This window comes from Mauremys reevesii, linkage group 21 (assembly GCF_016161935.1).
Source record: "Mauremys reevesii isolate NIE-2019 linkage group 21, ASM1616193v1, whole genome shotgun sequence".
NCBI classification, from domain to species: Eukaryota; Metazoa; Chordata; order Testudines; family Geoemydidae; genus Mauremys; species Mauremys reevesii.
The window spans coordinates 18,905,857-18,919,831 of NC_052643.1; the positions used below are offsets into that span (position 1 = coordinate 18,905,857).

Sequence of the window (13,975 nt, forward strand, 5' to 3'; positions counted from 1 at the left end):
ATCCACTCAAGCTTTACATTAAGGATCAATTAGATTAGGAGGCGAGATGCTCAATAGAACTATTTCTGTGCATGGGCATGTGGAGAGACGCATTGACTGGGCCAGTCACTGTCCCAGACCCACTTGGATGCGGGATCAGTAACTCACATGTTCCAAAAGCTGATGATGAGAGCAAGTTAAACATTTAAATGCGTAGCACAAACTCCCACGGGGGGGGGGGGGGGGGGAAGGGGGAGACTCTCCCCCTCTGCAGCACAGTGACACATGGTCAAGGAGACATGGCTGTGCTGTCCAAGGCTGAGAATTTTTACCAGAAGCTGAAAGAGGAATGCAGAGCTGCAAAATCATAAACCCTCTTGTATCAAACACACCAAGTTAGCAGTGACTCTAGGTCCCAGCATGCACCGGCCCCATTCACGGAGTTGGGAAACGCTCATGGAGTGATGGTGCTTACGCGTATAAGACACCCCGGGATAAGTTTAACGGTGAAGACACTTCCACAGGTAGCACCAGCTGTTACGCTCAGCCTCAGCTCTGCGCTGCACAAAGGCAAGAGCAGTTTGCCTGTAAACGTCCAGGAAGCCATTCCTAGCCATGCAGCTATACAATTCCCCTGGCCAACAGCCTGTCAGGGCCTTGCCGCTGTGAGAGGTGGCTCGAGAGCTTAAAGCCCTTGTCGCTCCGTGGGGCTGTGCGCGGCTCAGGTTTGGACTGAGAATTCCTTGAGACTTTCTAGGGTGCCTTAGGGAAGTGGGACAGGCCCCGGGGGTATGGTTACCATGGCAGATGGGGATGGCTGGGAGGTTGGTAATGGGCTTTGGAGCTTTTCACTCCCAGTTCCCCCTCTGTTCCTGAGGACACTTCTTGCTGGTGAATCCCTAATAACCCCACATTAACTTCTCCCCACTGTCTGGGCAAAAATCACTGGCACATTCAGAAAGAATTTTGCAACTTGCCCAAATAAACCCAAGAACTAAACACAACTGGGGAAAGCAACAAGCCTCAAGATATCATAAGATCTGCTGTTGACAGAGACCCCGTCTCATCAGCAGTTCTCTCCCACGCTCCCAGACCGGGACTCTGCCATATCAACAGAGCCTGGCAGCCCCACACCAGCTCCGCTCTGACACCCTACATGGACACCTGGCCACCGCAACCCTTACCCCATTTGCACACAGTCAGAGAGCCCATCTAGACAGACGCCTGTGATGTCACAGACATGGGGCTGCATTTCTGCTAACTCCAGACCCCTTGTGTGATTCCAGACTCCCGCTGCCAGTCGTTGTAACACTCCTGTGAATGGTGTCAGCTGGCAGCAGCCCAGACGGGTGGCTGGGGGCTAGAACAACTTGTATAGTCGGGGTGCTGATGATGGAAGCCAGAGTCTGCAGCAGCACCCCTAGTTCCAGAACCACTGGAGGTGGCATGACACCATGCAAGGCAGACTCCTGCACCTTGCAGCCCCTGTTTTTAGTTTGCCAGGGGGCACCACCCTCCCAGAGGTCCCTCTTTTGCAGGCAGTGTCAACATGCAAACTAATTCCTTCCCTGCAACTAAACAGGATGAACAGGCTCAATTAGATTAGCTTGAATTATATCGGATCAGGAGCAGCTGTGATGGTGAAGTTAAATCCCAGCTGGACTCTCCTTGGGCTGCTTGCTCTAGGGAGGCTGGAAATCTCTGAAGAGCAAGCACAGCCCTCCATTCCCTCCAGGGACTGCAGCCCCACTGGGCTCTGGGGTGGCAGCATTAACCCAGAACTCCCAGCCTGTCCCTAGAACTGAGCGCCTGCCTCCCGGCCAGGCTCACGGGTGGAGCGTCCTGTGCAGAGAGCAGCATGACCTCATCTCACATACTGTGCCTTTGATTGCTGCCCTTTCCTTTGCTCTTTGGTTAAGACTTGCACACTGTGCTGAGCAGACAGTCTGTGGATAAACGGAGATTTCCTGTGCATGCTTGAAAGCAGCATTAGCTCATTTTCCAGTCTCTTCTTTAGCACTGCTGTAAGTGCCAGAGCAGAAGCAGCAGCCTTCTGTGAAAGCTCCACCTAGCCCTGAGGAAGGGGCCCTGGCTCTCACAATAACCCCATTGTGTATGGTAGCCTGCGACCTAGGGCTCTGCTCCCTGTATGGGGGGCTGGGCAGAGAGCTCGGCACACCTGGAGCTTTCCCAGGCACGTCTATGGGGACTTGGAAACAAGCACCATTCTTTGCTGATTTCCAGGACAGACATGGAGCCAGAGGGCCATGGGCCATATTAACAACCCACCGGGAGCCCAGGAACTAAGGAATGGAAAAAAATTATGATCATTCTGCTATGTAAAGTAGGTTAAAAACAGGCTTCACTCCCATGCCCACTGCTCACCCAAGACAAACAATTGCCCCACCCTGCCGACAACAGAGACAACCCTACCCATCCCCTGACACTGCTGCCCACAAGCCCTGCGGTGCTGGGGGCCTGAACTCATCAGAGCAGAAAACCCACTTCCTGACACATTGCCATCCCCGTTGCATGCGCCAGACTGGCATCTGTCAGAGCTACTGCCAAGCCGCAGGAAATCACAGCCATTGGTCCTCGTGGGTTAACTCAAAGCACCCTGTCTGCCCTGCAAACTGCACCTAGGGAGGGACACATTGGCCCCAGGTCTTTGAACTCTGCCACTGGCAGCTGCCCCCTCCCACTGGGAAAGCCAGAGGCATGGATCTGTGGGACTGGAGAGGAGGCAGCACTGAGCGCTCCATAGTCAAAGCGCTGCTCTGTGCTCTCCTGCCAGCTTACTTCCCTGCCCAGGGAGTGCTGCTTCCTCCAGGCCAATGTGGGAGGAACGGGTCACAAACAGCCATGGCAGAGCGTGCAGGCCTTCTCCTCATGGGACATTCCTCGCTGCAGAATGGCACCCTGGCCCAGTCACTAAGGGACAGAGCACTCCTGGCCTGCAGGACCACCAGACAGACAGTGCAGCAGCTGAGATTTCCACCTCAGGGTTCCAGGGAGGAGAGCAGGAGCTGCAGTGTCACCCCTGGCAGGCAACGGTCCCTGCACACTCAACGTCCAGCATCTGACTATTGGAGTCTCCCATCCTGGGGCAATGCTACAAGTGACATGAGCTGGGCTCCTGGCTCACAAATAGTTGATTGTGTACAGCATTCAGCAGTACTAGCAGGAGCTTGGCAGGGGATTGATTCGGGAGCTGCTGACACTGAACTGAATCCGCTCCCCCAGATTGCTTTCAGGTTCCAGTGAGAACATGCAGCTCAAAGCTCCCAGCAGATGGAGTGTCTGAGAGCTGGAAGGCCAGTGGCTGACTGCCTCCTGCTCCTTGCTGAGCAGGTAAAATTAGCAGCCTGGCTGGAACACCATTTGTTTCCAAGGTAAGTAACGTAAAGGCAGTCTGTGGTCTCAGCAGCCCCAGATCCCCAGCCAATGGCCTGGCTTTATGCTTTCAACTAAATGGCTAATTTATAGAGTCGGCTGCTAGCTGTTAAAATGGCCTCTGGCCAGTCAGCTTTACTCACCAATTTTACTAGCATAGTGAGACTTAAAAGAGCCAAAATGAAAATGCAGGAACTGATGTCTGCCCCTCGTTGTGGAGAGGGGAGACAGACAGACAGACACAGCCCAGGCTACACTGGAGACAGCACTACGGACCGGATAGGTTTTAAAAATCTCTCCCCTTATTTGCAAAACTAACCCCCTGAGGTGGAAAAATGCCCATTCCCTGTGTAGGAGCTGAATGCCCAGCAGGGGCCTGCCACAGACGGACATTTCCAGAGAGCAGGTATCTGGGGCAGAGTAATTCAGAGTAGCAGCCGTGTTCGTCTGTATCCGCAGGAGGACTTGTGGCACCTTAGAGGCTAACAAATTTATTTGAGCATAAGCTTTAGTGGGCTACAGCTCACTACAAACCGCTCTTTTTCTCTCCTGCTGATAACAGCTCACCTTAACTGATCACTCTCCTTTATAGCGTGTACGGTAACACCCATTGTTCCATGTTCTGTCTGTGTGTGTATATATATCTATATCTATATCTTCCTACTGTATTTTCCACTGCAGGCATCCAGTGAAGTGAGCTGTAGCCCACGAAAGCTTAAGCTCAAATAAATTTGTTAGTCTCTAAGGTGCCACAAGTGCTCTTGTTCTTTTTTCAGGCCCAAGCCCCTCTACACCCAGATGCAACAATTATCCACAGCTAGAGACACTCCCCAGACTCACAACTCTCACTGCCAAGAGCACAGAGTGGCGTGTTCCACAAGTACTAACCCCAGGCACTGGAAATGCTGCCACACACCCATTATAGCCAACAAACAGAACCTTCCGTCCCGATGCCCAGAGCACTTCATGATGCTTAGCTACTTAGATACCGTCTTGCCCCAAGGAGCTCATCTCCTCCTGAGCGGCCAGTGCCAAGAGAGAAGAGATGGCTGAAAAGATGGGAAAAACACTGCAAAAAAAATTCCAAATTGTTTCTGGTTTGCAGGGGCCATTTTTCATTTTCCACATTTTTCACAATATTGTAACTGAATTTTTTGTTGAAAGTTTTTGACATTGTAATGGAAATTTTTCTTTATCCGTAAGTGTACGGTTTCAGTAAATGAAACATTTCCACAATAACTTGAATAAGACGGTTGATAAAAACTGCAGAAAATTGTATGAAAAGCAATAAATGTTGACAATTTTTTGTGCTAGGTTTTGCTTTAGAAAAGAGCCATCTTTTGACAAAAAAAGTGTGTGAAAAATATTAGTCGACTCCACAAATATATTCTAATCCCACGTGTGCCGTCTCTCTCTCTCTCTCACACACAGCGCTTGTTCCCTGCTGATCTCAGAGCAGCACAAGGGTGAGTAAGGTTGGTATCACTATCAGCATTTCGCAGATTGAGAAGGTGATTTGCCATGGGTCACACAACAAGATAGTAGCCGAGCCAGAATTACATCAGGGTTTTCAGACCCCCAGCCAAGCTGTCTGCACTGCCTCTCTCTGTTTTATTCTGATTGCTAACCCCAGACTGGGCTCCCTGCTGCAGGCAAACTGGAGCGCACATACAAAAGAGCCACCCTGTCCCTGCTAACATGCACGCCGTGCCAGGGGCCCGGACCAGAGCACTACACCAGTTTTATGATTTGAGGCAGTTTCTCTCTCATTGCAGCGGGGGCCCCAGGAGCAGAGAGACAGAGTCCAGCTGTTGCCAGACACTCAGACGGGGTTGAAGCAAGCAGTGTGACCTCAGGTGACCTGTCTCATGCACCCTCCCCACCCCATTCCTCCACACACTCTGTCCTGCCAGAGTGACATGTGTCACTGAGTCAGTATCAGACAGCTGCCAGGGAGACTTGGGTCTCAGCAGCAGATACCCTGGAGCTACTGTATTCCCCACTTTCTCTAGGATCCCTGGCTCTGCACTCAGACCCAGCTACTCACATGGGGTCAAACAGCTCCATCAACAATTTTAGAGCAGGCACCTTAAAAGCGAAAGCAAAAGGAAAATGACAGCCGGCCCCAGTGCGAACGTTCTTGGGGCCTCTCCGGCTGCAGCCGGGGAGGATCCTCAGACAAGGAGCCAAAGAAACTCAATAGTCCATTTGAAATGACTCATTTGCCAGCTGCCAGTGTCCGGCTCCTGTGCCTGTCTGGAAACGCGATTCTGTTGGCAATGGCCACAAGGAAGAACAAAGTGACATAATGGGGCTCACATAAATCTTGCTGACACCTTGGTTTGCCAGGCAGGAGAGGGGGTGGGAAAGGAAAGACCCTCCAGTTGGGCCTGGGCTTCTCTTTCCTCCCCCCGGCGGCTGTCTCCTAGACTCCTCTGTGCACTCACTGGCTCTAGAGACAGACACTTCCCTCTGTCACGCTGCCAAGAACACTTGAGCTCCGTAAGAACCCACTGAATGATCTGGCAGCCCTAAATCTCCGTGGAGAAACCTCTTGCTGATAAGATGGCTGGGCTTTGCCAGCTCCTGGGAGCCATTCAGCCAGACGGAACCGGCGGTGTCGTCACCATCTCTGGGAACGCTGGCCGCACACATAGGTGCCCACCTCAAATCCAACCACCCCTATGGCCTGTGACTCAACCCTCGGCCCACCTCGCCCAGGAGGGGCAGGAACAGCCCTTGTGCTGGGGACGGGAGATGAGGCAAGATGGCCAGCTGTGTCCTTAGCACCCACTCTGATAGTCATGGAGCACTGAGGCAGCTCTGAGCTAGAAATGCCTCCCAGAGAAACCCTCTGAATCCCCAATAACACCCCCACGCACACACCCTAGCCACAGTACCTTGAGAGCCCTCCTCTTGTCAATGCAGTTGGGGTTTTGGCAGCACAGAACCTTGTCCTCTGTTAGAGCCCGATCATCTGGAGAAGAAGAAGGATGAAGTTAGCCATCACAGAGCGGGGCAGAAGGGACAACCAATGGGCAGGGCTGTGCAGTCACACCCAGCTGGGATTAGAGCTGGTGACCCCCAAGGTCACGGTCCCTGGAGCCAGCCAGCCCCAAGGGTCACACTGCTCTGCTCTCTGGAGAGAGACTGTGCTGGGAAGCCCAGCTCCTGTGGCTCTGTACCGTAATGACCAGTCTCGAGCAATGCAGGTACGTCTACACTGGGCAGAATGGCTTTAAAACTAGGCCTAGGTTAGAACACAGTTTGCAAACTAGTTCCAGCAGAGCCTGGCCAAACCCAGTGACCCACCCCCTCGGCAGTGGGTGCGCCCACACTGGGGTGGAGTCCTGGGGGGAAGTGCTTCAGACAATGGAGCTGGAGCCCAGCATGGGAAGTGCCTTATGCTTCTCCCTTCCTCCCAGTTCTGAGCAGCGACCAACGAGCAGAAATCCACAGGGAACGGCGTCAGAAGAGCGGAGCGGCAGCAGCAAACCTCCCTGAACTGGCTGCCTGTAACAACGTGTAACAGTCCCACACTTGGCCAGAGGCACCCACACTCGTGGGCCCATTAGAAAGTGCAGGCGCACCCCGTGTATTTACAAGGGGGGGCAGCTGGAGGAAGGGGGAGAAAAGGAACCAGGCGCTCGAGTACACCTGCTGGGGAGCACTACCAAGCAGTTTGCAAAGTGGGGCAGGAGCAACGGGAACTATTATCCTGTGTTCTGAAATGCCACTTCCCAACCTGATCAGTGACACTGGAGACCCTCCAGAAACTTGAAACAACTCCGTCAGATGCTCCTGTATCTGGAGCTCAGCGTAATGATTCTGAGCTGCCTTTAGCTACTGAGGTGGACCAGAAAGTGTCCACAAACCACAAGCGATCCCCAAACCTGGGCAGTTATAACTTCAAGGATAGATTTGTGCTAGTGGGACTGAGCCCGACTCCCAGCCGAGAGCCAACCGGCTGGGAGTTCTCAGCTAACTAGGTATAACCACAGCCTGCGCCTTCCCAAATCTTCACCTCTGTCCGTCACAACAGCACAGGGCACTTTCATGCCACCCATTACCCAGACATGAGCCCAGGTTGCAGCTCCTGGACTGTGCTCCCAGGGCAACTGTCGTCAATGCAGTAACCAGGGAAAAACAACCCTCCCCAAATCCATAGGGCAGAGCTGAATCCATCTTTCGCTCCGAGCCTCCAAGATTGGCAACACGCAGAAAATTGAAGCCAAGTGACCAAATCTGATCAACATGGCGATGGGCTGATAGGCTGCTCCAGGGTCAGCCTTTCTGCAGCACTCTTTGGTACTGGAGCATGATCCAGCTTCTAACCCTCAGAATTCATGGCTGACAAACTTCAGAGATTTTACTGGCTACAATTCTAAGCCCCTGATTATACAGAGACGAGATACCATAAACAAAGAGCATTTAAAAGGCCATTATCCTCAGTCCACAGACAGCATCAGGCCAACCAGCCAATTACATCTGCTGCTGTCCTGCGAGGACTGACACACCCCAGCTCCTCTTCATTTAGAGCACTGACATGGCCACGCGGGCTCCCATTCAAGGAGTGAGATGAAGCATTGCTGCCTTCTCCTTTTAGCCCCATCTGTGGGCTTAGTGCTCTGCTCACCTGCCTCCGCCCAGGCTTCTCACACCCCACAATCTCTCTCCTGGGTCTCCCCTGCCAGCAGCTTCGCAGCCAGCTTTCCTTTCCCGCGCTGAATGCCAGGTCTGGGCTGAGGTTGTGCCCAAGTGCCAGGCTGGGAGCTAAGGAGCAGCGACTTAAAGGGCGAAGGAGGCTCCATGCTCGTCTCTTGAGGGAAGCCCCTGAATTTGGCCTATTGTCTCTTTCTGCACATTGTCACTAATCCCTATGCAGCCGCTCATCTTTCCTCAGGGTTTGTGCTCTGCTCTCTGCCTCAGCCAGCCTAGTCCTTCTGCTCTGCCACCAGCATCTACTGTCAGACATGCCTGCCCTCTCACTCGGGTCTGCTACCGAACCAGGCAGGAGCTGCGTCCCTGCCACCTCCCTCCAGAGGACGGTTTCTGTGCACCGGGGGGAGGGGGGGTAGAGCCCTCATCCTTACTGTGCTCTGGTTCATGTCAGTGTGAGACTCTGCTCCCCCCACACCCCAGCTGCAGAGTCCCCTGTAGAAATCTGATCCTGCTGAAGGGTGCAGACCAGCAGGTAGATCCCAAGGTCAGAGGCCTTAGAAACACCCTAGACAGATCTCTGTCCCTGCCAGTCCATTAGGTGGCAAGGATGGTGGTCGCACAGCCAGGTGTTCCAGCCCTGTTCCAAATCTACCCCTTTCCCCAGCTACCCATCCCCTTCCCCTCTCCCAGAGCAGGGAGGGCTGGCCTCTGTGCGGGAGCAGAGGCAGCGCAGTGAGAGCAGCAGACAGGTCAGGACTAGGACTGAGGGCACATGCTTAAAGGCTTCATGGGCCTCAAAAGGCCACTCTGACCAATGACACGCACTAGGTCCATCGACTCCTGGGAGAGCGGGGGAGTCTGACCTCCCAAATCACACCGAGGGGCTAACCAGCAGGCACCGACCCCTCCAAGCTGCAGGCTGGCACTGTGTCAGGAACTGTGCCACCTTACAGCTGCTGGTCAGTGGTCACCCCACTGGCGTGGCTGGCAGAATTCACAGAGCTTCGCTAGAACCGACTCCAAGAATGCAACAGACCATCTATGCAAGGGCACTGCCAGCTGAGCCCCAGCCCAGATCCGGGAGCTCTCACAACACAGCCCTCTGGTACCAGGGCAAGGAGATTTCCAAACACACGACAACACTACCATCTCCCAGCTAGCAGCCTTTGCTGCTGGAAACCACCCAGGGTAGCAGCGTGTCTTGGTCTCTTGTAGACAGACAGACACGCTGGGCATTTGTGATAGACAGACATTTTCAAGTAATGACTGTTCTTTACAGATCCTCTACAGACGTTTGTCATCTGAGATTCCAACCCCAGGTTATTACCCATGGCTAGTACTCAACTCATCCTTGGGACACTAGTTTAGAGAGCAAACACGCTCTGCTTTTATGCATAATGAATCTTTACAGATAAGCCAGACGGGGATGGAACCCAAGTGTAGGGTCCAGGGAAGGGTCCCGGCTATTTTATCTTATACCATCTAGGCAGCTCTTGTGCTAAAAGCAACCCCCTGCTGCTGTAGTGCCCTGGGCCCCAGTCAGGGAAGTACGGGCAGGCAGGCAGGCAGGCATTTCAGTCACCCACCAAGACAAAAAGAAAACAGAAACCCTCCTTTCACAAACCTTTTCCAGAAGGCGCTCCAAGCTCCAGGAGGCTGCAGCTCCCCTGCAAAGCGCCCCCGCAGCACTGAGATCATTTGGTGGCTTTTTGAAGCCAGCAGAGAGACTTTTTTCAAAGCTGTTTTGGGGACTCGGTTCTGTGCCCTGAGTTTCTCTAATCGCTGTCCCTTTCCCACAGAGCCTCCCTCAGTGGAGGCTTTGCAGGGAATAAGGCAGTATCAGCTTCTTATGCAGCTTGGTTTACAGTTTGTATTGTTACACAAACGTGGCAGAGGCAGCCAAGTGTCAGCCCCAGCAGCGACGGCAGATCCTGTCTCCTCCTCAGGAGGAGAGCTGCCACTATTCTGTTTCCAGCCCTGAGGAAGAGCCCAGCACTCACCCACTCATGAAGGAAACCATAGGGACAGGGTCTTTCCTGCTCCATTTGATCCAGTACACCGAGTAGGAGCCGCAAAGGAGCAGGAGGAGAGTTTCCAAGGCGAACGCATCAGGAAGGAGGAAGCGGAGCTGGGAGATGCAGACACAACAGTGCACTGAGGAAATGTGTTTATCTCAGACTGCGCCTGGGAACACAAGAACTAAGCAGCAGAAACTAAGCCAGAGCTCCCCGTGCAGCTCTGCTGGGTGACAGACCTTGGGAGGAAGGCAGCAAAGGGAGGTTGTGACCTCAGAAGAGACACCAAGCTCAGGCAGCCCCAAAACGAGCCACAGAAGCATACATGTGTCAGAGAGGGAGAACAATGGCCAGGATTTACTATAACTAACAATACGTTACGTCCCACCTACAAGCTCCATGATCACAAGCCACAAATAAAGCCAGTCCCTGCCCCAAGGCGCTTGTAGTCCCCGCTCGGATCCTGCAAACACGTCGGCAGGGGAGTACGGCTATGCACACAATCACCCCATGGAGCGCAGTGGGACCGCTCAGATGCATCCACCTTTGCTAGGTCAGGGACTAGAAGACAGGCCTAGAGGAGACAAGCCTCCCTGGGAGAGCCAGGGCAGGGCAGGGCAGGCGGTCAAGGCAGGGCTCTGCGGAAGATGAATGGGAAACCCTTATTTATGCACAGACAGAGATGGGGGTCTGGGAATGCAATGCTGGGAGCTCTCCTGCCACCTCTGCCTCAGCGCTGTGGAGCTGCCTGAGGAAGCGATGGGGGTTACGGGAAGGAGAGGAAGAGTATCCAGGAGACACAGCTCAGGGGCTGGAACACTGGAGTTGCTCCTGCCTGGGGATGGGGACATATCTGGGCTTGGGAAGGAATTTTCCTCCAGGGCAGATTGGCAGAGGCCCTGGGGGGGGGGGGGGTTGCCTTCCTCTGCAGCGTCGGGGGTCACTTGCTTGACAACTCTCTGCACCTTGAAGTCTTTAAACCACAACTTGAGGATTTCCACAGCTCAGACATAGGTTAGGGGTTTATTACAGGAGTGGGTGGGTGAGATTCTGTGGCCTGCGTTGTGCAGGTCAGGCTAGACGACGATAATGATCCCTTCTGACCTTGAAGTCTATGAGCTTTTCTCGAAGAGCAGCAAGATATTGAGGACCATTCCTCCCAGAGGAACAAGGCAGCAAAGGCGTCAGCAGTGAGAGACAGTAAAGCTGGTGACAGCAGGGCTTGCCCACCCGGGCCCACAGCAAGCCTGAGCGCGAAGCTAGCCCTACATTCCAGTCAGGGCTCCTGGGAACCGGGTCACAGGTGGGAAGGGCCAGATCTCTTCCGCAGACCCAGTGCTAGGCTCCCATTTAGCTGTATCAGCAATGCATGGAGTGTCCCTGCAGAGAACAGACCTTCCTGCCAGGAGCCCCAGGGAGCAGGATTCCCATGGAACGGGCGGAGACACTGGGTCCAGACAACAGGGCTATGCCAGGCCCAGGGGCGGCTCTAGCCATTTCGCCGCCCCAAGCAGGGCGGCACGCCACAGGGGGCGCTCTGCCGGTCGCCAGTCCCGCGGCTCCGGTGGACCTCCCGCGGGCATGCCTGTGGATGCTCCACCGAAGCCGCGGGACCAGCGGACCCTCCGCAGGCATGCCTGCGGGAGGTCCACCGCAGCCGCCTGCCGCCCCCCCGCGGCACGCCGCCCCAAGCACGCGCTTGGCGTGCTGGGGCCTGGAGCCGCCCCTGGCCAGGCCTCGGCCGCCCCAGCCAGCTGGCATCACTGCAGAACCTGAGCAGTGGGCCCTCCCCACCAGGCAGCACCAGTCACAGACACAAGAGCAGCAGCAGAGTTTCTGGGCTGGTTTTTGCCACCTGAGGCAGCCAGGCGAGTGCCCCCAGCTGTTCGACAGGGACTCACACACCCCTCAGCCTTTGCACAGCAAACCCATAGTGCTCCCCTGGGGGAGATGGGAAGATCATTGCACTGCAAATCCCAGATCAGCTCCTCGTAAGCTGCCTTCTACAAGGATTCCACTTTCCCAGCTTACACGGGGTGCCTGAGCACCAATCGCCCCAGAGCATGACCTGATGCTCTAGGGTTGCACCATCCCCCAGGGATGCCAACCCCCACACGCCCCCAGCCTACCCCACACACAGTGGAAGCTGCCCCATGGTTTCATCCTCCCATTCAGCCCCAAGCAAACTGAATGCTTAATACAAGACTGCAGGCATGTTCCTCAGCTGAGGCTGTGCAGTGACTGGTGCCTCACCTTCTCTGGATTCTGCCCACACTGTGCCTGGCTCTAGCTAGCACCATCAGCAGCACTCACAGAGCTTCACCTTTACAAAGGCTCAAGCACTCGCCGTGCTGAGACTGGCCACTCGGCCAATAAGCAGGGTGAGCGTTGTTCCGCTGCAGAGCTCCCAGGGGCTAGCCGGGCTGCATTGCGCTCAGCACAGCCCCAGAGTTCCTGATTCCAGACAGGCCAGAGCTACCTGTGTTATTCTCCTGGGCAAACAGGCCCCAGCCCCTTCACCGAAGGGCCATCTCACCGGCACCTTCTGCCTTCACTTCTCCCCAGAAGAGCACATGGAAAACCAAGCCTCAGCCGAGCTCCCAGACTCAGGCTCTGGGGAATGCTGGCGTGTGAGGAATGATACCGCAGAACCACATCCCGCTCGGGAAAGCCATGTCCCTCTCACACCGCTGCTGCACGGATGGCCTGTGTTTAGCTGCTACACGGCGAGGCTGAGGTAGGGAGAGGGATGGTTAAATCACTCTATTCTGGGGCAGAGCCTATGCCTGGTCACTGGGACTGTAAGACTGCAAAGCCCTAGGAAATGTCCCCTTGGCCACTGGGAAATGGACTGGACGTGTCTGGTTCTCCACAGAGAGTTCTGTGTGAATGCACCAGGATGGCTCTTCTCAGCCAGACTCCACTGCTAGGCACTGCTGGCTCAGGGCTCCGCGAGCAGAGAGCACTGCCCCGAGGCACACGGATGTGCTTGAAAGGGGCACGTGGCCTTAGCTGGAGTTGCGTGTCTCGTTCTTTCCTAGCACAGCCCAGCACCTTGTGTGTCTCACCCGATGGGGGGGGGGCAGAGTTCCAGTTGCCAGGCAGCAGGACCTTTAGGGCAGACAGAATTACCCTGAGGTGTGAATGAAGTGCTGGAGGCTGCGACAGTGTCAGTCTGGGGGCGACGCACTGTGTTGGATGCCGCTCTCCATCCTTGTCCAGCGTAGACTGGGGAAGGCAGCCAGAGCCTTCAGAGAGGGGCTCCGAGAGCACACACCCCCTGCAGACCCCTCCAGGCCCTCTGTCCTTCCCCCAGGCCAGCCTACAGCGCTGCTGCGCTTCCAGTGAAACCCACTAAACTCGCCTGTGGTATGACCGAGCTTCCGGGCTGCGCAGTGAGTGGCTCCTGGGAACTGGGGGCTCATTTAGTCTGGTTTTGTATTTTAGGGTCACTTGTAGGTGCCTGACTCTTCAGCTGAGGCGAGTTTCTGGAAAAATATGACTCTGCAGAGGGATGTGGCTCTTCGCTGGATCTGGGTTTGTATCTTCCAGAGACCACTAGCTTCCTGGACGCTCTACCTATATGCCCAGGCTCTGTTTGGCTGAGAGAAAGGCCAGATGCTCCTTTGAAAGCACGTTACACAGAACAGAGAGAATAGGGGACCATGTAACTCCCGAGGAGTAGTAGGGCCTCCATTCGCATGCAATTTATCCTGTTTACGAGAGTTTTATATACATGTGCACGGATAATCATCACAGAAACAAGCAATGTGGGAACAGTAGGAACAGATCTAAAGGGACTCTCTGAAATGGAAAGACTGGCAGTAAAGGAGAAGGGAAAGGAAATGGCTGTCTGGAATCTGGTGTATCTGTTATACAGCCCTAGACTATAATGAGTACTCGTACGGCTCTTCCTCATATGCATC

At 54.6% G+C, this 13,975-nt stretch overlaps 1 protein-coding gene across 5 annotated transcripts in view; it reads right to left on the reverse strand.

Moving 5' to 3' along the window:
- Positions 1–13,975, reverse strand: part of PLEKHG5 (pleckstrin homology and RhoGEF domain containing G5) — a 100,431-nt gene that overhangs the window by 45,003 nt on the left and 41,453 nt on the right. For 3 of the 5 annotated variants that reach the window (XM_039509439.1, XM_039509447.1, XM_039509438.1), the window contains exon 2: positions 6,273–6,349. In XM_039509439.1, the coding sequence (XP_039365373.1) occupies positions 6,273–6,349 (77 nt within the window). Of the gene's footprint in view, positions 1–6,272; positions 6,350–9,658; positions 9,774–10,034; positions 10,179–13,975 lie in introns of those variants that run through there. The other 2 variants (XM_039509443.1, XM_039509444.1) reach the window with 2 other exon arrangements.